This window comes from Eriocheir sinensis, chromosome 26 (genome assembly GCF_024679095.1).
Source record: "Eriocheir sinensis breed Jianghai 21 chromosome 26, ASM2467909v1, whole genome shotgun sequence".
Lineage (NCBI taxonomy): Eukaryota > Metazoa > Arthropoda > Malacostraca > Decapoda > Varunidae > Eriocheir > Eriocheir sinensis.
In genome coordinates, this window is record NC_066534.1 from 13554341 (window position 1) to 13578218 (window position 23878).

Here is a 23878-nt window from a genome sequence, read left to right on the forward strand (position 1 = left end):
ACAACCACTACTTCCACCACCACCACTACTTCCACCACCACCACCACTACTACTACTACTACTACCACGATTACTACTACTACTACTACTACTACTACTACTACAATAACAACAACGACAACATCACTTATCGTAACTCGTGATGCAGCTTCCTCTCACTCTCAACTCTGTGTATGTGTGTGTATGTGTGTGTCCTTGAAGCACTGGGTGACCGTGGAAGCGTAATTGATTTAGAACAGTGTGATGCAATTATGCAATTTCAAGTCTCTCTCTCTCTCTCTCTCTCTCTCTCTCTCTCTCTCTCTCTCCTTTTATATTTTCACTTTTTTCTCGTTTCTTTAAGGAGTACGTAATTGAATTTTATAACGTTTTTTTTTTTATCGTCGCATGTTCCAGCCTAGTTCGTTAAGCTTATTATTCCTAACTTGCTGAACTTTCCTTAAACTTTTTTCCCCGCTTTTTTTTTTCACTGTGTCCTCTCTCACCTCTCCCTCTCGTTTAGTCTCGTCGTTTTTGCCTACTCTGTCTCTTCTTTATCCTCCTTTTTTTCATTCTTCGCTATTGTCCCTTTGAACCCATTCTTCGGTTAGTGCAAAGAAAGGAGCCCCCCCCAAAAAAAAGGTGCTCCAAACTTGCCGGCTGGAGGGAATGATTACGCCTTTCATTCGAGCGATAGAAAGGCGGCGAGTGTTATCTTTCTGACCACGGAAGAGGGGGCGATAGGAGGCCTCTTGTGGTGGTGCTAGAGACGCTGGGGGCGGAAGGGGGGGCGGGGCAAGTAGCGACGTGAGAAAACCATCACCATCAACACCTGTCCGTTCACCACCACCATCATCAGTATCGGTCGGATTGAGGACATCGGAAGGCCTGCTGTTGGGTTCGTCTGCGTATAAGAAGCGATTGCGACGTTGTGTTGGTGTACAGTTCTTGTGTTGTGCTGTGACCGTCGGCGTGTGTGTTTAGGGAAGGAAAAGAAGTGTTGCGCGGCTTATGTGTAACTCGACCCGGCAAGACATGGTGTTCGATACTCTATTTGTCTGTCTCTGTGAAGCGAGATGTGTTATGTACTGTTTTCTTTCTAGTCTGTAACGTGTTTGGAAAGAAGAAAAGTGTGTGGCATTTATTAGACATTGGATTGCCATTGAGTACCTTGTTTTCTGACCCAAAGTAATTCAGTCTGACGTGTTGGCATTCATTCATAAATCATCGCAGTGTAGTTTATTGTGCGTGCATCCTCTGGGGTAGTCTGCGTGTATCTGTCGCGCTCTCGTAGTAGTACAATCAGTGACTGCCATATTGCTCTTGATATAATGCGCCCCGTTCGATGGCCGCTGTGGAGGCTGTGAGCTAACCGCCTGAACCTCCTTCCCAGCTTGGAAAAATGTAACTGAGGAAGCCACACGAGACGCGGCTGGTGAGAAATGCGAGTGTTCGGTGCCTTCGTGTGTGCGTGTGACCGCCTCTAGACGCCCTCACGCCCCCTGACCACACCCCCGAGGCCACGCCCGGGATGGTGCGGATGCTGGTGGTCCTGAGGGGCGGGTACCCTTGGGGGTTCCGCATGCAGGGGGGAGGAGACCGGCCCCTGGTGGTGAGCAAGGTAAGTGTGATGCATTGACGTGTCTTGGGAACTGTTTACCGTTCCTAGGCTTAGTGAGGGCTTAGTTACCATTTTAAGAGGCTTTGGAAGATGGGTTACTGTTTAGAGGGGATTAAAAAGGACAAAGGTATCGTATAAGTGAGTTAGTTTACTGTATGAAAGAGATTGGATGCTATTTAGATGAGATTACGTTATTGTTTGTTAAGTTAGTTGCTACAGCATCACAGCAACGCAATGCAAGGTGAACTGTTTGCTTTACCGCCCTGGCAAGACAAGTTTTACCACACTCATGTTCTCCCCTCACCTGTGTTGTCCCTTTTTATTGTTATGAGACGAATCAGGTGGAGAGGTAGGAGTGCAAATCCCAACTTCGCCAAACTTTCCCTACCATTCACTTGTTCCTCTACCTGTGTTGTCTCGTTCCCTTACTCCCTTCTGTTCACCCTTCCCTTCACCTGTGTTCTCCCTTCGCCTTACTTTCCCTATCATTCACTTGTTCCTCTACCTGTGTTGCCTCGTCCCCTTACTCGCCCTTCTGTTCACCCTTCCCTTCACCTGTGTTCTCCCTTCGCCTAACTTTCCCTATCATTCACTTGTTCCTCTACCTGTGTTGCCTCGTCCCCTTACTCGCCCTTCTGTTCACCCTTCCCTTCACCTGTGTTCTCCCTTCGCCTAACTTTCCCTATCATTCACCTGTCCCTCCACCCGTGTTGCCTCGTCCCCTTACTCGCCCTTCTGTTCACCCCTTCCTTCACCTGCGATACTGCTGTGCTTACTTTCCCTTGTCATGCCACTTCCAGTCTCCTGCCCTTTCCCCCTTCGTTCCATCAGCCCCTCTTCCCTCACCTCCTCCCTGTCCCTCCTCATCCAACCCTTCAACCCCTCTCCCCAGCCCTATTTCGACTCTCCCTCCCCCTTGCCTTATTAGTGTAAGTGTCTATTTGCGAAGGTGAAGTTTTGTAGGCTTTGCTGTTCCATTGTGTTGGGCTTGTATGGCGAGTACCCATGTTTGTGCAGCATTAAAAGGTAGCGTTTACATAATGCCGAGTGGACTGTACTGAGGGAGGCTGGGCTGCCGAGAGGAAAAATGTGTAAGGTTGCTCGGGGTCAAAAGAAAATGAATAAGGGAAAAATACTACTGTCTCGCGTTTCCTCCGTGTGTGAGGGACGTTTTCAAAGGAGGGAGAGAATCCAATAACACTTGAACGCGAAGAGGGAAGAGGAGGGGAGGAAAGGAGGGAGGGAGATGAAAAAGGAGAAACACCGATAAGAGAGATACAAACGTAGAGGAACGGCATAATTTTTCTTGTAGGTGTTTTTTGTTGTTGTTGTGTGAGAGAGAGAGAGAGAGAGAGAGAGAGAGAGAGAGAGAGAGAGAGAGAGAGAGAGAGAGAGAACCCAAACCCAAAATAATAACTAAAAATTAACACTGGAAAATAAATATATACAATGATACTTAAAAAAAAAATAATAATAACTCAATTTTTTTAATGTTATGGGAAAAGGAAAAAAATACTCCTTGATATGCAAAATGCTTCCTCTCCCATTCCACAAACCAAGACAAAGAAAAAGAGAGAGAGAGAGAGAGAGAGAGAGAGAGAGAGAGAGAGAGAGAGAGAGAGAGAGAGAGAGAGAGAGAGCAATGTTTGGTTATGTAGGGTGTATTACTATAAATGTATGTATGTATTTGTGAACAGAAGCTGCTTATATACTTTTTATGATGCTGTCTGCCTTCACAAATTCACATAATACCATAATCTTCATCATTTATATATATATTAATGACAGTCCTCTTAATAAGTATAGTAGTAGTAGTATCATCATCAGCAATAGTAAAAGTAATATGCTAATGAGGACAGTAATGATAATAAAGATAATGGTAGTGATAATGATTTTAATAATGTAAGTGCGCTGATGACTCCCTGCTTTCATCTCGAGCTCTTTACGCGTGATAAGGGACCCACCCACACCCTCACCTTTATCTTCCTATCTCAGTGTTTTTTTTTTTTTTTTTTTGAGGCGTGGACGGTTGCAGGGGTCTCTCTCTCTCTCTCTCTCTCTCTCTCTCCAGCTTTCCTGAGAATCTTTTTGTCCTCCCTCCATCTTCATTGTTCCTTCTATCTTTATGCTACACACACCCCTCCATTTCTCTCTCTCTCTCTCTCTCTCTCTCTCTCTCTCTCTCTCTCTCTCTCTCTCTCTCTCTCTCTCTCTCTCTCTCTCTCTCTCTCTCTCTCTCTCTCTCTCTCTCTCTCTCTCTCTCTCTCTCTCTCTCGCTCTGTATTTCTTTCTTTCTTTCTTTCTCAGCCACACGGAAAGCATCACCGCTGGTTGCGTTGCAGGGGGAGGCGGACGCGGGGGAGAGAGGGAAGGCTTCGTTGGCTCTTTGGGAAGCGTGTGTCTAATTCTCGGATAAGGGAGGAGGCGGGGAGGGGAGGCACGGCGTCGCGGGCTGGGGTGGCGGGGGTGAGGCGGGAGGAGGAGGTGGAGGAGGAGGAGGGTGGTAAGAGGCCGACGTCAGAGTGCCGGCGGCTGCACAGGCCCTGGAATTTATGGAGGAATTAATTAGAGAAGAAAATGTTAATATAAGGCAAGGAATTTGACTTTGAAGAAATATTTAGCAGGAACTTTGGTAATAGTTCAGGTTCTTAGGGAACCTGTGGTTGTTTTGGATATTATTTTATTAGTAGGTAATTGCTTTTACTGACAATATTGATTGTTGGCGTGTCGTTTGATATGGGGAGGAAAACATGTAGCAGCGAAAAAGAAAGTAAATCAAGTCATGCTGCAAAATGACCCACGCCCCCTCGGGATGACACGCTGCTGCCCTTTGGTGACGGTGAAGTGTGTTGTGAGGAGGGTGGCCCGTCGTGGCGCCGCAGCGCCCTGGCGGAGGGAGTCCCTGCATGCCTCGCCTGCCGTCCAGGCACTGCTCCGTGATGGCAAGGCAGCCGTGATGAAAGCGACTCATTCACACGTGATAAATTTTCCATGAGAATTACTGAAATATTCATACGCGCATCTGCAAATTTATCTGCTTGGAATGTAAACTGCTAACACACACACACACACACACACATATATATATATATATATATATATATATATATATATATATATATATATATATATATATATATATTTATATATATAATATATATAATGTTTTTTGCTGAGTCGTAAGTTCGGGCAGGCAAGTTTTGTCGGCGCGTATTCCTGACACGCCCGGCATTATATGAGAAATGAGGCTGATGAACACAGAGCAAGTGAAGGTAATCGCTGCATAAATTCATTTCATCATCCCATTGTTGCCGGGCAAGGGTAAGGGGGGAGGGGGGACGTGGAGGGGCATGGAGGAGTGGGGAGGCGGTGCGGGGGGAGAGGGGAGGTGGTGGCGCGGAAAGGATGTGGGGGGCGTGCCCGAATAGGGAGGTGCTTGGCGCTGCTCACCTGCCCGGCCGCTGCTGGTGCTTTATTGGGCCTGTTTATTATTTTTCCCAGGTGTGTGTGTGTGTGTGTGTGTGTGTGTGTGTGTGTGTGTGTGTGTGATATTGGGTGCGTGGTTGATTGACTGATTGATTGTGTGTGTACATGAGAGAGAGAGAGAGAGAGAGAGAGAGAGAGAGAGAGAGAGAGAGAGAGAGAGAGAGAGAGAGAGAGAGAGAGAGAGAGAGAGAGAGAGAGAGAGAAATCCCTCCCTCATGGCTCTCAAAGTCCAGGTATCTATCAAGCTTTACTGGAACCTGGCAGGCGCTGGTTCATCATTTTCAGGCATTGCATTTTTTCAGGTGGAAGAGAGAGAGAGAGAGAGAGAGAGAGAGAGAGAGAGAGAGAGAGAGAGAGAGAGAGAGAGAGAGAGAGAGAGAGAGAGAGAGAATGTAACGAGCAAATATCTCCCTCCGTGTTTGACGAGGAATAGACAGCAAATAACAGCGATGAAGATTGGAATTAATGAACAAAGTAGTAGTAACCATTTGTATCGAAGCTTAATTTTGTTGCCCTCACAAATCTTACTAAACGTTAATTAAAACTTTTTCCCTTAGTGTTCATTTCCTCCCTTTGGTTATTGTTATTATTAGGAGCTCAAAAATAATTAAAGTTAGTGAAATAATTTACGTCGTATTAAAATATTTGTCAAAGTTGCTAACGTTCATCAAAACTTTTCCCCAATTATTTTTTTTCTCGGTTAAGTTGATGCAATTTTCTCTCTTCCGCTTGTTGACTCGTAATTTCCCCGCATTCCTTACGGGATCCAGAGACTTCCTCGGATATGGAAAAAAAATCTTCCCTCGTACCTCCTCTCCCCTTGCCTTGCGTTCTCCTCCTTCTCCTCTTTCAACGACTTGGTATTGCCTTTTGTTTTGTCCTCAGTTGCCGGCCCAAATTTTCCTCATTTCTCCTCCTCACTGACTCTTCATATAGGCAACTGATTAACTCATGATTAGGTGGGTGTTCTTACATGGAAGTTTGTATTTATTTGAACTATCATAGGCTCGGCGATTAGTTTTTTTTTTTTAATTTTCACTTTGACTTGCGCTTCACTTCTGTTTGTCTCTGTCTCTGTGTCAGTCTGCCTGTGTGTGTATCTGAATTTGTGTATCTCTGTGTCTATTTGTCTGTGTCCGTCTGTCTTTTTAACTGTCTTTTAGTGGGAGTGATACAGCGTTGTGTACCGGCAGCTTATTCATGGTTATTCAGGAGTTCATTGTCATCCAGGCAGCACAGACATCTTAAGGTTCCTCTGCATGTACTCAGAAGTCTCTCATGACGGTGGAAATAAGGCTCCAAGGAAAAGTGAGAAAAACCTGTGATTGCCTGGTTTAGAATGAAGTATACGAGGGGCGCTGGGTCGTAAAGGGCGAGTGGACAGATAGTGAATCTTCATTGGTTCTTTTGGGAGGGGCTTCTCTTTAGATGAGTGCATTGGGCCGAGGTAGGGTGGGTAGGTGAATGGGCAACGCGTCATCCCTCTTCTTGTACATCTTTGCTTGTAAGGACAGTTGACCCGAAAATCAGCGGCTTCATTGAAATCAACAAGACTGAGAATAAATAGAAGTTAAGACGAAGCATCTCTCCTCCTTATACCTCTCCGCATGTAAGGACAGTTGACATTGACATACAATAATTCATCGGCAACGTTATTAACAGAGTTGAGACTAAACGGAAACTAAGAGAAAGCAGGTGACGGTAACTGTAAATGCCCTAAGTTTTTAATAGTTCGGCGATATGATTATCTTACCTGACTCCTCTGACCTGTTTGTCTGCCTCTCTACCTGTTTGTTTTGTCTCCTTCTCGATCTAACGGTAACTTGTGTCTTTCCTGAAGTTAGTTTTTTTACTTTATTAATGTGAGTATCATTGCGTTGACGGTAAAGCTTTCAGATGTAGGTAATATTATAGCAACAACAAAAAGTATATATTCTTTTAGTGATTGCTACATATGAATTGATCAAAAGTGCTTCCGCTTGATTAAATACCATGTCCAGTCTTCTGCAAAAAGAAATATTTATTGAAACTTTGCATTTGAAGCCGCTTAACAACTTTGTGGATTAATAATTCGCATAGAAAAAACTAGTGTATCGCGATATCGGATTACACACGCACACACACACACACACACACACACACACACACACACTCACACTCACACTCACACACACACACACACACACACACACACACACACACACACACACACACACACACACTCTCTCTCTCTCTCTCTCTCTCTCTCTCTCTCTCTCTCTCTCTCTCTCTCTCTCTCTCACACACACACACACACACACACACACACACACACACACACACTGTCTTAAGCACAGTAAACAGCTCTTGGTCGACAGGTGCTATTCAAAGCGAGGTTTTTGAAAAGGTTACTTGAGGGGACGAAGGGTGAGGAGGGAGGGAAAATGTGGGAGAGGTGAGGAGGGTGGGGACCGGGAGGAAGAACTGAAGGAATAGGGAGAGAAAGGAGGAAAGGCTGAGGGGTGTGAGGGAGAGGAAGGGAGGATGAGCGAGGGTCGGGAGGTGAGATGCGGGAATGGGAGACGAGATAAAACTATGGGGTGAGGGGAGAGGAAAAAGTGCTGAGGGGAGTGGGTGAGGTACATCAGCTGCTGGGGGCTTCAAGGGTATAAAGAGGGGAGCGAGGAGGAGGAGGAGGAGGAGGAAAGGGGATTAAGGAAGGAAGGTGTACTGTGAGAGGGGAGCTTTTGGGAGGAAGGGAGTGACTATATTTACACCTGACGTAACTGTGTGTGTGTATTTTTGTTAGTACTTCTGTTCCTCCACTACCACTAATACCACTACTTCTGCTACCATTACCACCACAACCACTACTACCACTAACCATCACTACATCATCACCCACAACACCACCAAAATTAACAGCAACAGAAATGAACCAAACAAATCTTGACAGGCCGAGATACATACGACGGAACACCTTTGACTTACACCTGCAAAAATTATATTCAGGTGTATTAACATGTGACTGGGGCGAGAGTGGAGTATATATGTTAATGGTAGGCGGGAGGATTTACATGTTAATTAATTAGAAGACAGGGGGAGTGTCTTTATGGAGCCATGTACACAACGAGCCTGTAATGAATGTTTTTTTTTTTTTGGGAGGGGGGAGGGAAGGGGGGAAGAGAGAGAGAGAGAGAGAGAGAGAGAGAGAGAGAGAGAGAGAGAGAGAGAGAGAGAGAGAGAGAGAGAGAGAGAGAGAGAGAGAGAGAGAGAGAGAGAGAGAGAGCATCTTTATATATCTGTGTATCTATCTCTTCATCCATCTATCCGTATATCTGTGTATGAGCTTAATCTTCATCAATTTTAAAAAGTGTTAATGGGAAGGTTGTTTTGTAGTGCTTTATTTATACGATTACCTTTATTAGAATCTGTATTTTTTGCTTTTATTAATTGCCGTTTTATGAAGAAATATTAATGGCTATGATCGTTGACTTTTATCAGGAATAGTTAGAAGCGTAATAGTATAAGAAGAGACAGTTGTAGTAGTAGTAGAATCATCATCAGTAGCAGAAGGTATATTCGTTGCAGTCGTAGTAGCAAGCATAATGTAAACAGTGGTCTTCGTCAACGCTATATCAAAAACCTTAAAATTAATATCCTTCCCTTTTACATTGTTAGTCCCTGAGCCCGAAGAGACAAACCTTTACCCTACATCCCTCCAGCCTTCTATTGCCAACCTTCCTCCGTCCCGGTATCATCGCCAGAGGTCCGTCCGTCCTTCAGGCACCATAAGAGAGACTCCTTGCAAATTATGGGGACACAGAGGGCTAATTTCACCCTGTCCTCCATTGCCATCCCTTCCCTTGTCTGCAGCATCCCTCAGGCTCCCCCGCCCCCCAGGCCCCTTAAAAGACCCTGTCCCTGGGAATTACGAGGACAGTGAGGGCTAATTTTAGAATGCCAAGACCCTCCTCGTTCCGCTGACTACCATAACTATTTTTTTCCCCTCCTCCAGACTTTCCACTACGGTCTAGACAGCTTGGCGGCCAGACTGTTTCCCCTCTCTACCCCCTTCCCCCCTTTTCCCCCGTCTGCCCCCTACCGCCCCCACCATCCCCTCACTTGTCCTACTTATTGCATTAACTTTTGGCTTTGTGTGAAAATGTAGTAGAAAAGAACAGAAGGCAATGGAAAAGGTGGGGAAGGTTATTGTGAACGTCGGTCAAATATTTCAGTGGTGATTAGTATTATGATTGTGAAAAATGGAACATGTAATATTTTTAACAAGTATTCATGTCAGAGTTTGATATATGAGATCCGATTATTTACTCGATCATAATGTAAAAGAATGATTGTGTGTGCGTGTGTGTGTGTGTGTGTGTGTGTGTTACCATATGACGATTTATTCACCCATTGTCATCCTAGTTATCATTTTGTCACCCATATGATTACTCTTTTCCAAACGCACATTTCGGTAACATCCTTTTCACTCGTGTGTGTGTGTGTGTGTGTGTGTGTGTGTGTGTGTGTGTGTGTGTGTGTGTGTGTGTGTAAGCTTTTTCGTGCATGCGTGTGTGCGTGCGTGGGTGTGTCAACGTTGGGTCCACCTGCGTGACGAAGCTTGAGGTGTGACGGAATGGACGGGTATTTTGCGTGATTTTTTCCCTTTTTTTGAGTACCTTTTCTGGGGCTTGATTGGACACCTGTGGAGGGCAATGAGAGGTGAGGGGAAGGGCGTTGACATGGCATAGTAGACGGTCCGTGTTTTTCGTTAGTATGTCTGGCTCTTTGTGTGTGTGTGTGTGTGTGTGTGTGTGTGTGTGTGTGTGTGTGTGTGTGTGTGTGTTCGTGCATCACCTTCAGTCTCATGTTTCAAGTGACTGATGTTTACTTTTTTTTGTGTGTGTGCCTCCCTTCCAGTGTCTCAGTTTTTTTTGTGTTTGTTATTTGTTCTCGTCAGTTTCAGTTCACGGCGTGTCTGTTTTTCTTCATTTTTTTGTCAGTCTCTCTCTTCGTTGCCGTTTGTCAGTGTTTGAGTCTGTTTCTCTGTCTGTCTGTCTTTCACTGTCTGTCTGTCTGTGTCTGTCTATATGGCTCTGTATCTGTCTGTCTGTCTGTCTGTGTTTCTCTCTCTCTCTCTCTCTCTCTCTCTCTCTCTCTCTCTCTCTCCCCAGTCTACCAGTTTTCCAGTAAGACGTACCACATAACATGACGTGACCCAAAAAAGAAATGATGGATAGACGGAAAAGAAAGACAGACATGACGCGGAGAAAATTGAAGAGAGAGAGAGAGAGAGAGAGAGAGAGGGGGGGTGGGGGGGGGAAGGAGGAAGAAATGGAGGGACGCGGAAAGGTTGCATGCACGACACGAATATACAATAGTCATCTTCATCTTTCCCTGCCGCCTTTGAATTTTGCCGCCCGAGACTTCCTTCAACATCTATCATTTCCCTCACTTTGTTTCTTGCTTTCTTTTTTCCGAGGGTACGCAACAGGAAAGACAAAGAAGGAGAAAGGGAGAGGGAGAGAAAAGGAAAGAAAAAAAAAAAAGAGTATCACTTCTATAATTTACGTTTGGCTGGTTTGGTCAGGTAAAGCGAGGCAGACTTCAAAGCAAAAGTTAAGGTGTGTGTGTGTGTGTGTGTGTGTGTGTGTGTGTGTGTGTGTGTGTGTGTGTGTGTGTGTGTGTGTGTGTGTGTGTACCTGTCTTGTGCGTACCTGCCTTTGTGCGTACCTGCGTGCTGCGTGCTCAAACAAGTGTAATTTTGGGCTGTAAATGCCGTATGGTGATTCATTTGCGTATGTATATTTAATCTGTTCCTTTGTGCAGATTCGAAAGTGAGAATGAAAAATGAAGCTCCGTGGTCAGGGGTGGCTTGTATAATAATAATAATAATAATGCTGGTAGTAGTAATAAATAAACACAAGCTTCTAATCGCGAGCCGAACCCTTATTTATGTTCCCCACCGCATCGTAATTTTCATCACAACATAAAAAAAGAAACTCCGTGGTTGCCATAGAAGAGGAATACCTTCACTTTTTTCTTTTCATCCTCTACTCGTATCTTTCAAGTCGTTCTATATATCCTCCACCCCCTTTAATATTCTCCCCTACAACAACACTTCCTGGTACCCATACGATGAAGTTTAGCTACACACATTTTTCAGCCGGTTCGTATACCTTCCAAAGCTCCTGGGGCCAATAAACACCTCTTGCAAGATTGAGCAGGTAAGCCCTGAACAGGTGACCGAGGGCTGCCTTATAAACACACCTTGCTGGGGCCGTACCTCACCTGGGCTCTGATTGCAACCCACCCCCCGCCGGCTAATTATAGGTAGAGTGTGTGTGTGTGTGTGTGTGTGTGTGTGTGTGTGTGTGTGTGTGTGTGTGTGTGTTTGAAATGGGTGTTTGTTTGTGTTCCTGAAGGTGTGGACGGCAGGTGATAGTGAGTGAAGGTGCGGAGCGGAGGTGAGATTAGGTGAGACGTAGAGAGAGAGAGAGAGAGAGAGAGAGAGAGAGAGAGAGAGAGAGAGAGAGAGAGAGAGAGAGAGAGAGAGAGAGAGAGAGAGAGAGAGAGAGAGAGAGAGAGAGAGAGAGAGAGAGAGAGAGAGAGCAAGAGTTATGGTGTGGAAATAGTCTGGCGCCGAGAGAGAGAGAGAGAGAGAGAGAGAGAGAGAGAGAGAGAGAGAGAGAGAGAGAGAGAGAGAGAGAGAGAGAGAGAACAGAGACACAGAGAGAACAGAGACACAGAGAGAACATTGAACACTTATCAAGCCTATCTGAGGACAATATTCATGCACCAAAATCCTCGCAAAAAACAGACAATTCATGCAAAATCAATACGAAGCCAAAAAAAAAAAAAAAAAAAAAAACACCCCACCTAAAAAAAAGAACACCAATAGAACACGCCACAATAACCTTCAGAGATACACCGTTAGACCGATTCGCTGTAGCCGCGGGACGATAGACAGCACGGATAAACGAGCGCCATAAAGCACCAAGACAAAGAGGAAGAGCCATTAATTACAGCCATGAGCGAGGAACCGAAGGAGAGCAAGAACAAAGGGATTCGAATGCAAACCTTGATCATTTATTGTAATTGCTGTGATACACGGCTTGGCGGAGCACTGTGGGTAGGGGGGAGGAGGAGGAGGAGTAGAAGTAGAAGTAGAAGTAGGAAAAGTGGATGGTTATGGATGATGGTTGATGGATGGAAGATGGTGATGGTCTGATAAGTGTTCAAATGATGTTAAAATTGATAAATGTTTGCAATGTTATTTGTGGGTATGAGACACGTAGGTTACTTGTATAGCGGCGATAGGTTACTGGTTTAGCGGCAAGGGTAGGCAAGGTTTAGTGAAAAGAAGCAGGTGGTGGAAGAGGAGGAGGAGCAGGGGCAGGAGCAGTAGGAGGATGAGCAGGAGTGGAAGCAGGAAAAGGAGGAGGAAAAGAATTAAGCCGGAGGAGGAGGAAGAATGAGAAGAGGAGGAGGGGCTCAGGAATTGGAAGAGGAGGAGGAGAAGGAGAAAGAGACGAGGAAGAGGAGGAGCAGGAGTAGTAGAAGCAGGAGAAGGAGGAGGAAAAGAAACCGGAGGAGGAGGGGGATCAGGAATTAGAAGAGAAGGAGAAAGAGAGGAAAAAGAAAGGAGGAGGAGGAGGAGGAGGAGGAGGAGGAGGAGGAGAAATAGATGGAAGGAAAAATCAGATAATGGTGAAGTATAGAGGATATGGATGGGAATTTTATCTTCTTTTCTCTCCATTTTCCTTCCTCCTTTCCTCCCTTTCTGTGCTTTTATCTCTTCTGTCTCCATTTCCATCGATAATTGGCTTTCATTTTTCCTTCCTTCCCCTCCTTCATCAATTCCTCCTTCCTCCTTTCCAGTTCAGCATTCTGTATATATATTTTCTTTTCCCTTCTCCTTCTCGGCATTCTCCCTGCCCTTTTTCTCCCTCCTTTTCCTTTCCTTGCCACAAACACACACAAAAATAAGACATGGGTATCAGCTGGTTTTAGTCTGCGTATCAATCTCTCTCTCTCTCTCTCTCTCTCTCTCTTCGTTTTCGTATTTTTGCCCTCTCTTCTTCTTCTTCTTCTTCTTCTTCTTCTTCTTCTTCTTCTTCTTCTTCTTCTATTGTTTTATCATATCTTTGTTAGTCTGCTTCTGCTTTCCACTCACATGATTCCACTTTGTCTGTTGGCCTGTTCTCCTTCCCTCTCCTCTCCTCTCCCGCACCTGTTTCATTGCCTGCTCCCTCTTTTACTTGCATGGCTGTTTGTCTTCCCGTTATGATGCCCTGCCTGCCTGCCTGCGTGTCTTGACTTTCATCCTGTGTGTGCGCGTTTGTCTGGTTCCTTCTTGTTTCCCACCCTTCTTACCTCACATGCCCACCTACCTCCATGCCTCCCTGCTTTGCTTTATAATCTCTACCCTACATCCCTTCTATCCACCCTTCATCCGTCTCTCTTCATCGTTGTCAGCTTGTGTATATCATCTTTAAAGCGTACATCCATATATATATTTGTTTATTCTCGTTTATTGCAGCCTTTTCCTCCCTTCCTCCCTTCCTCTCTGCTCTTGATTCATTTTCAGTTTGCTCGTCTGTCTCTTTGCCTGCTCTCCAATCGGCACTCCTACCTGCTGATACTATTTTGCTTGTCCTGCTTTCTACCTGTCTCTGTGTCTCTCCACCTGCTGATTATGTTTTCCCTGCCATCTTTTCTTTTTTTCCTGATTGCAGTTATACTTTTATGCCTACCTGCGTATCTACCTACCGACCCATTTGTTAATCTGCCTACCTGAGCACCTACCTGATCATTTACTTACCTGTCCACCTGTCTTTTTCTGTTGTCCCTGTCTTTCTCTCTTCCTGCCTGCTTGCACCTAGTTATCTGCATGCCTTTCTGCCTGTATACCCGATTTTTTTTATTATCCAATTGATTCTTGATTACTCACTTTCAAGCCTCGCCACTTGCCTACATCCTCTCCCTTTATCTCTTCTCTTCATGCCTGCTTGTACCTAAATTTGTACCTCCCTGGCTGACTTGTGTTTATACCTGATTCCTTGATTGTTTACTCACCTCCCTGGCCCACCACCTTGCTGCACCCTTTTCCTTGGCCTCTCCTCTTCCTGCCAGCTTGTACTTAGATTTCTGCATGCCTACCTGTGTTTATACCTGGTTCCTTAATTGTTTACTCACCTCCCTGGGTCACCTCCTTGCTGCACTCTTTCCCTCGGCCTCTTCTCCTCCTGCCAGCTTGTATCCACTTTTCCGCATGCCTGTCTGCCTGCTTGCTTGCCTGCGGTGGCCTGTTACCCTCCACCATAAGGGGCGCCGAGGCCTGGCCAGGAATATAAAAGGTCTGGGGGCGACGGGCAAGACTTATGGTGGCGCCACGCTTACGGGAGGTGCACACGAGCTAGTGGCAGGCGTACACGGGACGGCAGGTGCACACAGATGACAAGTGCACACGGCTTGTCTTGAGAATTCACACGGGGAGAAAAGTATATATGTGAGTGTTTGTGTGTGTGTGTGTGCTACTGATAAAGTTTAGGTACACACACGTTAATGAGGTACAGAGCATCGTGTAATATATCACCTTCCGTAGACCAATTAACACACACACACACACACACACACACACACACACACACACACACACACACACACACACACACACACACACACACACACACACACACACACACACGCACGACGTATCGATATAGGCTTATAAAATCCTCACGTATATGAAATCAGGCCGCGCACGGGAGGCCACAAAAACGAAATGGATGGAATTAATTTGCATTTTTAGCCAAACAGACTCTGCGGCGGCCCGACTGACGGCTGATTCGTATGCCCGTCAAGGCTGCGCGATGCTGAGGGAGGCTGGGAAGGGAGGGGGAGAGAATGGAAGCAGAGGAGAGGGAAGAGAAGTTAGGGGAGATGGAGAAGGAAGGCTGAGAGAGAGGAAGTCTGAGGGAGGGAAGAAAGTGCGGGGGGGGGGGAAGAGGCTGGGAAGGAAGAGAAGGGATGGGAGAGAGGATAGAAGAGGAGGGTAATTTGGGAAGACTAGGATAGGAAGGAGAGGGAGGGGGAGGGAAGCTGGAAGGGGTAGGAAGCTGAGGAGAGGGAAGACAAGGGAGGGGAGAGTGGAAAGGAGAGGAGCGCAAGGGAGGAAGACAGAAGAGAGAAGAGAGGGAAAGGGAGAGAGAGGAGAAGATAGGATAGGAGGGCAAAGGAGGAACGCTAGGAGAGAGAAGAGAGGAGAAAAGAGTGGAGATAGTTGAGGAGGAAAAAAGGATGACAAGAGAAAGGAAGAGTAGGAGACGGGACAGAGACGAAGAAAAGGATAACAGAAAGGGGAAATGGAGGAAAGGAGAAGAGAGGGGAGAGGACAAAGGTGATGAAAATGGTAACGAATGCAAGGAGAAGGAAGAATGAGAAACTAAATAATGAAAAAAAGAGGGAAGTGGGGTAAGGGAGCAGAGGATTTTGATAGAAGGATAAGGGAGAATAGGAGAGGGATGAAGGTGGGAAGAGAAGGACACACGAAGGACACTGAAGGAAAGAGACGAGAATAAAGAACGGAGAAGGAAATAGGAGGAAAGAATCGTCAAAGGAGAGGAAGAAAAGTTATAAGGACGTGGATGAAGAGTAATGAGAGGAAAAGAGGGACAAAAAGTGTGGCAGAGAGAGAGAGAGAGAGAGAGAGAGAGAGAGAGAGAGAGAGAGAGAGAGAGAGAGAGAGAGAGAGAGAGAGAGAGAGAGAGAGAGAACTGACGGAGTAGAAATGAAGAAATAGCGGTATGCAAATGAAAGCAGATAAGGAGGATGAAAAAGGAAGAAGGGAGGAATGAAGGAGTAAATAATGAAGGGAAAGTGAATAAAGACACAGATGGAGAGGAGGAAGAGGGGGCGAGAATAGAGAACGATGGGTGGCAATGGAGATAAAAAGGCGTGGACAAAAAGAGGAAGATGTTGAAGGGTATAATGGATGGGGGGAAGGTTAATGGAGGGGTTTTGGGTACGGGTGTTGATGTGTGGGATAGGAGTGTGGGCGGAGCACGTCATCTCGTCTGCTCAACACCACCTATCCATCCTTACCTTTCTCCTCCATCCCCTCTTTCCTTATCCTCTCTCTCCCTTTTTCATTTTGACTGTCTCCATTCCACGTCTTTTTTTATTTTTTTTTATTCACTAGATACAAACAAATCCCAATACAGAAACATACAACTGCCAAAAGTTATAGTGAGGTGCAGCAGACTATCTTTGGAAGGAGAAAAATACAATAAGATTAAAAGATTAAACGATTAAAAGACTAAAATATTAAAATTAAAAGATTAAAAATACAATAAGATTAAAGGATTAAACGATTAAAAGACTAAAATATTGAAATTAAAAGATTAAAAATGCAATAAGATTAAGATTACAGGACGTGTCACACAGTATCTTCACTCACTCCTTTCACTCCTCTCTCCCTTCCTAAGATTGATTCCTTTTCCTTATTCCTTCGTCACTCCCACGGTCCCACCTCATCCATGCCTCCTCCTTTTCCACTTTGATTTTCTCCCACACCCACACTCTCCAATGACGTCTGTCCCTGTCCCACCCTCTCCTTCCTCCTCCCTTTCCTCCTTTCTCCCTACCCTCTATTCCTCCAGGCTCCTTTCTTCCTTCTTTCCTTCTCTCTCGCACCCACACTCTGCAACGACGCCTGTTCCTCTCCCACCCTCTCCTTCCTCCTCTATTCCCTCCTTTCTCCCTTCCCTTTATTGCTCCTTCACCCCCACCTTACCCCAGGGTCCTTTCTTCCCTCTCTCCTTCTCTCTCGCACCCACACTCTGCAACGACTTCTTCCCTTTCTGCTCCCCCTCCTCCCCTTCTCCTTCTCTCGTCCCCTTAGTCCGCATATAAATCCCTCCTTCCCTTTCACTCCTCCTCCTCCCCCTCCTCCTCCTCCTCCTCCTCCTCCTCCTCCTCCTCTTTGCAGTGACACCCTCCATATAAATCATTCTCCGTTTCCCTCTGTTGACCATTGCTTTTCCTCCATGTTTTCCCTCCCTCGGCTCTCTCCCCTCTCCCTCCCTTCCTCCCTCTCTCCCCCTTTTCACCCATTCCCATACCATTCGTTTTCCGCTATTGCCTCTCCCATTTAACTCTCCTTCTCCTTCCTACTCATCTACAATAGCATTTCCCTCTCTCTCCCCTCTCCCTCCTCCCCTCCTCTTCTCCCTTATTTCCCCTCGTTCTGGAGAGTAACTTAGCCTCCCGTCCCACTCCTCCTCTCCCTCCCTCTCCCTCCACTCTCGAGCACTCTCCCCATTCTCTCTCTTCCTCCTCCTCTTCCTCCTCCCATTCTCTCCCTCTCCCTCCCTCCCTCCCACTTCGCTCAATAATTCCTCCCATTCCATTAAAGTTTCCCTCAGTGGTGTACGGTATGGGTTCGTGATTGAAATTCTTCGCCTTTTTTCGTTTTTTTTTCTATTTTATCTTTTTTTTAGGGGGGGGAGGGGGGCGGGAAGCTATTTGGTGGGCGACGAAGGAATGAGGCTTTGTTAAGGGTGTGTATGTGGGGGGGGCTGTGGGGAGGGGATGTGTGTGTGGGGGGGGGTGGGGGGGACTGTGTGTGTGTGCTTGTGTGTGTGTGTTTTAACCGGATACGATGATTGGTTCTGGCGTTATGTTCTCCGCCAATGGGAAGCGAGTAAACTTAATTCTGTTGCCCTCCTCCTCCTCCTCCTCTTCCTCTTCCTTGTTTCCTCGTTTTCTTCATTATCGTCATCAGTATTTTTCCCCTGTAGCTTCACTTGAAAATCTTTTCTCTCCCTTTTTGTATATTTTTCTTTCTTCGAGTTTTGTTCGTATATCTTTATCCTTTCAAATTCCTTTCATATTGTTTTATTTTCTCTCCTCTCTTTCCTTACATCTTTCTTATTTTTTATTCCTCATGCATTTTTTTTTACAACAAAGGAGACAGCTCAAGGGCACAAAAAAAGGAAGCAACAATAAAAAAAAAGCCCGCTGCTCGCTGCTCCTAAAAAAAGAATCAAGAGAAGTCAATTTCGGGAGAAGAGGTGTCCTGATACCCTTCTCTTGAAAGAGTTCAAGTCGTAGGCAGGAGGAAATACAGATGAAGGAAGATTATTCCAGAGTTTACCTGCGTGAGGGATGAAAGAGTGGAGATGCTGGTTAACTCTTGCATAAGGGGTTTGGACAGTATAGGGATGAGCATGAGTAGAAAGTCGTGTGCTGCGGGGCCGCGGGAGGGGGGGAGGCATGCAGTTAACAAGTTCAGAAGAGCAGTCAGCGTGGAAATATCGATAGAAGATAGAAAAAGAGGCAACATCGCGAAGGAATTTAAGAGGTAGAAAACTATCAGTATGAGGAGGAGAGCTGATGAGACGAAGAGCCTTAGACTCCACTGTGTCCAGAAGAGCTCTGTGGGTGGAGCCTCCCCACACGTGAGATGCATACTCCATACGAGGGCGGACAAGGCCTCTGTATATGGATAGCAACTGTGCGGGGGAGAAGAACTGGCGGAGACGATACAGAGCGCCCAACCTCGAGAAAGCTGATTTAGCGAGAGAGGAGATGTGAAGTTTCCAGTTGAGATTTTGAGTGAAGGATAGACCGAGAATGTTTAGTGTTGAAGATGGTGATAGCTGAGTGTTGTCGAAGAATAGGGGATAGGTATTTGGAAGATTGTGTTGAGTTGATAGGTGGAGAAATTGAGTTTTTGAGGCATTGAAGGACACAAGGTTCCTTCTGCCCCAATCGGAAATGATAGCAAGGTCTGAGGTAAAGCGTTCTGCAGCCTCCAGTCTGGAGTCGTGTACTTCCTGTTGTGATGGTCTTCTATTGAAAGAAGTTGAATAATGCAGAGTGGAGTCGTCGGCGTATGAGTGGACAGGACAGTTTGTTATGGAAAGATCATTGATAAATAACAGGAAGAGAGTGGGTGATAGGACAGAGCCCTGTGGAACACCACTGTTGATAGGTTTAGGGGAAGAACAGTGCGTCTACCACCGCAGAGATAGAACGGCCGGAAAGGAAACTAGAGATAAAGGAACAGAGAGAGGGATAGAATCCGAATGAGGGCAGTTTAGAAAGCAAAGACTTGTGCCAGACTCTATCGAAGGCTTTCGATATGTCTAGCGCAACAGAGAAAGTTTCACCGAAACGGCTAAGAGAGGATGACCAAGAGTCAGTTAAGAGAGCAAAAAGATCGCCAGTAGAACGCCCCTTGCGGAACCCATACTGGCGATCAGATAGAAGGTTAGAAGTGAAAAGGTACTTTTGAATCTCCCGGTTAAGGATTGATTCAAAAGCTTTAGATAGACAGGAAAGTAAAGCTATAGGGCGGTAGTTTGAGGGTTTGGAACGGTCACCCTTCTTAGGCACAGGCTGTACAAAGGCATACTTCCAGCAGGAAGGAAAGGTAGATGTTGATAGGCAGAGACGAAAGAGTTTGACCAGGCAGTTAGTCAACACGGAAGCACAGTTTTTAAGGACAATAGGAGGCACTCCATCAGGTCCATAAGCCTTCTGAGTGTTGAGGCCAGAGAGGGCATAGAAAGCATCATTTGGAAGAATCTTAATAACAGGCATAAAGGTGTCAGAGGGGGGATGAGTAGGAGGAATATGCCCAGAATCGTCCAGGGTGGAGTTCTTACAGAAAGTTTGAGCGAAGAGTTCAGCCTTAGAGACAGATGAGACGGCAGTGCTGCCGTCAGGGTTAAGGAGAGGAGGGAAAGAGGAAGAAGTGAAATTGGAGATATTTTTGGCTAGATGCCAGAAGTCACGGGAAGAATTAGAAGAAGCAAGGTGTTGACATTTTCTATTGATAAAAGAAGTTTTGGTAAGTCGGAGAATAGATTTGGCACGATTCCAGGCTGAAATGTAAAGGTCATAGTTAGCGGGAGTTCGAAGGCTCTGGAACCTTTTGTGAGCTGCCTCTCTATCTTTAATAGCACGAGAGCAAACATGATTAAACCAAGTTTTTTTTAGCATGAGGAGTAGAGAAAGAACGTGGAATGTATGCCTCCATTCCTGAGACAATCACCTCTGAGATGCGCTGAGCACACACAGAGGGGTCTCTCTCCTGGAAGCAGTAATCATTCCACGGGAAATCGGAAAAGTACATCCTCAGGTCGTCCCACCGAGCTGAAGCAAAATGCCAGAAGCATCGCCTCTTCGGTGGGTCCAGAGGATGTACAGGAGCGATAGGACAGGAAGCAGAAATAAGGTTATGATCGGAGGATCCCAACGGAGAGAACAGTTTGACAGAGTAAGCAGAAGGATTAGAGGCAAGGAAGTGGTCTAGAATGTTGGGCCTGTCTCCAAGACGGTCGGGAATACGTGTAGGGTGCTGAAACAACTGCTCTAGGTCGTTGAGGAGAGTAAAGTTGTAGGCTTGTTCACCAGGCTGGTCAGTGAAAGAGGATGAAAGCCAAAGCTGGTGGTGAACATTGAAATCTCCCAAGAAGGATATTTCAGCGAAGGGAGAGTGAGTCAAGATGTGCTCCACTTTAGAATTCAAATAGGCAAAGAATTTTACATAGTTAGTAGAGATAGGTGAGAGATAAACAGCACAGATGTATTTAGTAATAGAATGACAATGAAGCCTTAGCCAGATGGTGGAAAATTCAGTAGAGTCAAGGTCGTGGGCACGAGAGCAAGTGATGTTGTTGCGCACGTAGGCGCAACATACTTTTTCCCATTTTCCTATTTTCTTCAAGTCACCAATAGTCCTCCCATCTACTGTCTTACCTCTAACCTCTAACCTTACCTTACCTCTTCTCTTACCTTCATTATTTTCTTTCTCCCACGGGAATTCGCATCTACCCCTGTTTCCCTTCCCCCTTCCTCCCTGCAGGTATTAATTCCTTTTCGCCCCTTCCTTTCCCCTATTCCCCCCGCCTCAAGGTATGTCTCCTCCATTCTCCTTCCCACCACAGGCATCTCCTTCCCTCCCTTTTTTCTTCCTCCATCGAGTTGGTTCATTTTTCCTTTCCCCTCCCTTCCACTGCAGCAGTTCTCCCTTCTCTCCCCTCCTACATTTTCTTTTCCCCTCCGGTCTTTAATGTGTCTTCTCTGTTTGTTGTTCACGGAGAGTGGGAGTGTGTTCATCTACTTCTATTGTTTTACTGCAACTACTACTACTACTACTACTACTACTACTACAATCGTTTCCCAGTACTACCATAACAATAAAACACACACACACACCCACACCCACACACACACACACACACACACACACACACACACACACACACAATTATTTATACTGGACAGGAAGAGTAACACGGAAACTGTGAAGGGTTGTGACCATAGTGACTGTGTGTGTGTGTGTGTGTGTGTGTGTGTGTGTGTGTGTGTGTGTGTGTGTGTGTGTTGTGTACGTCATCGGAAAGGGAAGAATGTTTGTACGTTGAGGGGAGTGTGTGTACATTTTAGCAGGTGGTCTCAGTGTGTGTGTGTGTGTGTGTGTGTGTGTGTGGGCGTGGCACCGGAAGCAGGGAGTGGTGCCAGTGTCGGATTTACGATGCTCGCCCAGCGGAACAAAAAAAAAAGACGAGACAAAAAAAAAAAAGTCTGAAAAAGAGGAAAGAAAAAAGTGACCGGCGCGATAGTTCCCACGACACACACACACACACACACACACACACACACACACACACACACACACACACACACACACACACACACACAGGGGAGGATGAACAAACAAACACTGTGTACGTGCTGTTAATTTTGGGGTATTTTTAGGTACCATGAGAGAGAGAGAGAGAGAGAGAGAGAGAGAGAGAGAGAGAGAGAGAGAGAGAGAGAATATAGTAGAATAATTTACTTTCAATGTCCATGGCGTCCTAATCCTTTTATCTTTTATGAATCGCAAACTCATTTTTTATTATTTTTTCGCCATTCCTCTTCCTGTCCCTGTTATTCTTTTTTTTCATCCCTTTCTTTTCATTGATTTTCTTACTCGTCTCCTCTAATGTGTTTTATGATACTACATACACGTTTTGTTTTCCCTTTAACTTCCATACTATTTATTTTTCCCTTCGTTTTAATTATTCTTTTTCATTGGATTTGATTTCTGCTCCTTTCTTGTTTTTTTCCCCTTTAATTTCCATCCTATATTTGTTTCATTTCGTTTTAATCCTTCCTTTTCATTGGATTTAACTTGTCCCCCTTTTTTTCCTTTAATTTTCGTCCTATACCTGTTTCCTTTCATCTTAATCTTTCCTTTTCATTGGATTTAACTAGTAACCCTTTCTTGATTTTTTTTTAAATATTCATCCTATACCTGTTTCCTCTCGTTTTAATTCTTCCTTTTCATTGGATTGAACTAGTGACCCCTTCTTTTTTTTTTTAATATTCATCCTATGCACTTTTCCATTCGTTATAATCTTCTTCATTGGACTTAACTAGTGACCCTTTGTGTTTGTGTTGATGTATGCCAAACAGGCGTATTCCATTTTCTTCCTTATATATCCACCCTCCACTTGTTTTCCTTCCCTCCACCCTTTACTATTCAATGCCTTTTACTACCCTCGGAACCCTCCTCTTCCACTTCTCTTCTCTCTCTTCCCTTCCGTGCTTCTCATAGCAGGTTCTATACGTGTCTTTGCATTTCAATGGGGGTGTTCTCTCTCTTCCTTTCTCATTTCCCTTCTCTATTCCACCCGTTTCCATCTGCGTGAGTGTTTCAAGACCTTTAACCTAATTCCTTTTCCTTTATTTGCCTCTAATTTTCCCATGACATTGTTTGTAAATATGTATGTTTTATCTCTCGTTTTTTTTTTTTTTTCCTCCCCTCCTCCTGTGTTTCGTGTTTTTTGCCTTTATTATTGATATGATTTCACTTTTTTTTTTTTTTTTTTTTTTTGTCTCTTATTTCAACTCTCCCTCCCTCCACACGCACACACGAACACACTCACACACACACACACACACACACACACACACACACACACACACACACACACACACACATAACACACACAAAAACAAACAAACAAAAAAAATTAATACAGCCTTTTTTTTTCTTTTTTTTTTTTTTTTTTTTTCAAAAGCAGTCTTCTATTGCCTAAACATTTTTTCAGTTATTCAAGTTTTTTTTTTTATTTTCTAAGTCCTTGTTTTCTTATAAGGGAGTCAAGGTTTGTGAGAGCAAGTTCAGAAGAGCAGTCAGCATGAAAATATCGATAGAAGATAGAAAGAGATGCAACATGGCGGCGGAATTTAAGAGGTAGAAGACTATCAGTAAGAGGACGTTAGGCGCATACTCCATATTTTTTTGCTCATTTTCTGATTGTTATTCTTGCCCTTGCTTTTATTCCTCTTCATATTTTTAATTATCATCATCATCATTATCATTTACATCTACTTACTTTTTCTTAGTCATTTTTTTTTTCGTTTTCTTCAAATATTTAATGTTATTTTCTACTCCATGATCTCGTTCTTGTTTTTTCCTCCTGTTATTATTCCTGTTCCTGGTCCTGTTCTTGCTCTTATAATTCTGCCTGACTCCCTTTTCCTTTACGAAGTAGCCAGGAACAAAATAACCGTCAGTCCACTCCGCCCCTCGACACTCCCTGAACATCCACCAAACTCTCGCCGCTCACACATATTTGTTTTCACTCCATCCATCCACCTCACCCCTGGCTTAGCTCCTCCTCTCTCTTGCATCACCTCACAGTCTTACGCTCTCTTAGTCAATCTTTCGTCATCCATAACAAGAGTGATAATGGTAGAGTGACCGCAGACCCAGTGTGCTGTAAGGGAATAAATAACAGCAGA

General features: G+C 45.0%; 1 protein-coding gene across 7 annotated transcripts in view; it reads left to right on the plus strand.

Moving 5' to 3' along the window:
• The window catches only part of LOC127003783 (uncharacterized), a 67338-nt gene that overhangs the window by 5134 nt on the left and 38326 nt on the right, over positions 1–23878 (plus strand). For 4 of the 7 annotated variants that reach the window (XR_007757398.1, XR_007757397.1, XR_007757396.1 and 1 more), the window contains exon 2: positions 1083–1600. Coding sequence is in view for 3 of the 7 variants with exons in the window: in XM_050870809.1 (XP_050726766.1) it covers positions 1511–1600 (90 nt within the window). In the remaining 4 variants the exon portion in view is untranslated. The remainder of the gene's footprint in view (positions 1–1082; positions 1601–23878) is intronic. The other 3 variants (XM_050870809.1, XM_050870811.1, XM_050870810.1) reach the window with 1 other exon arrangement.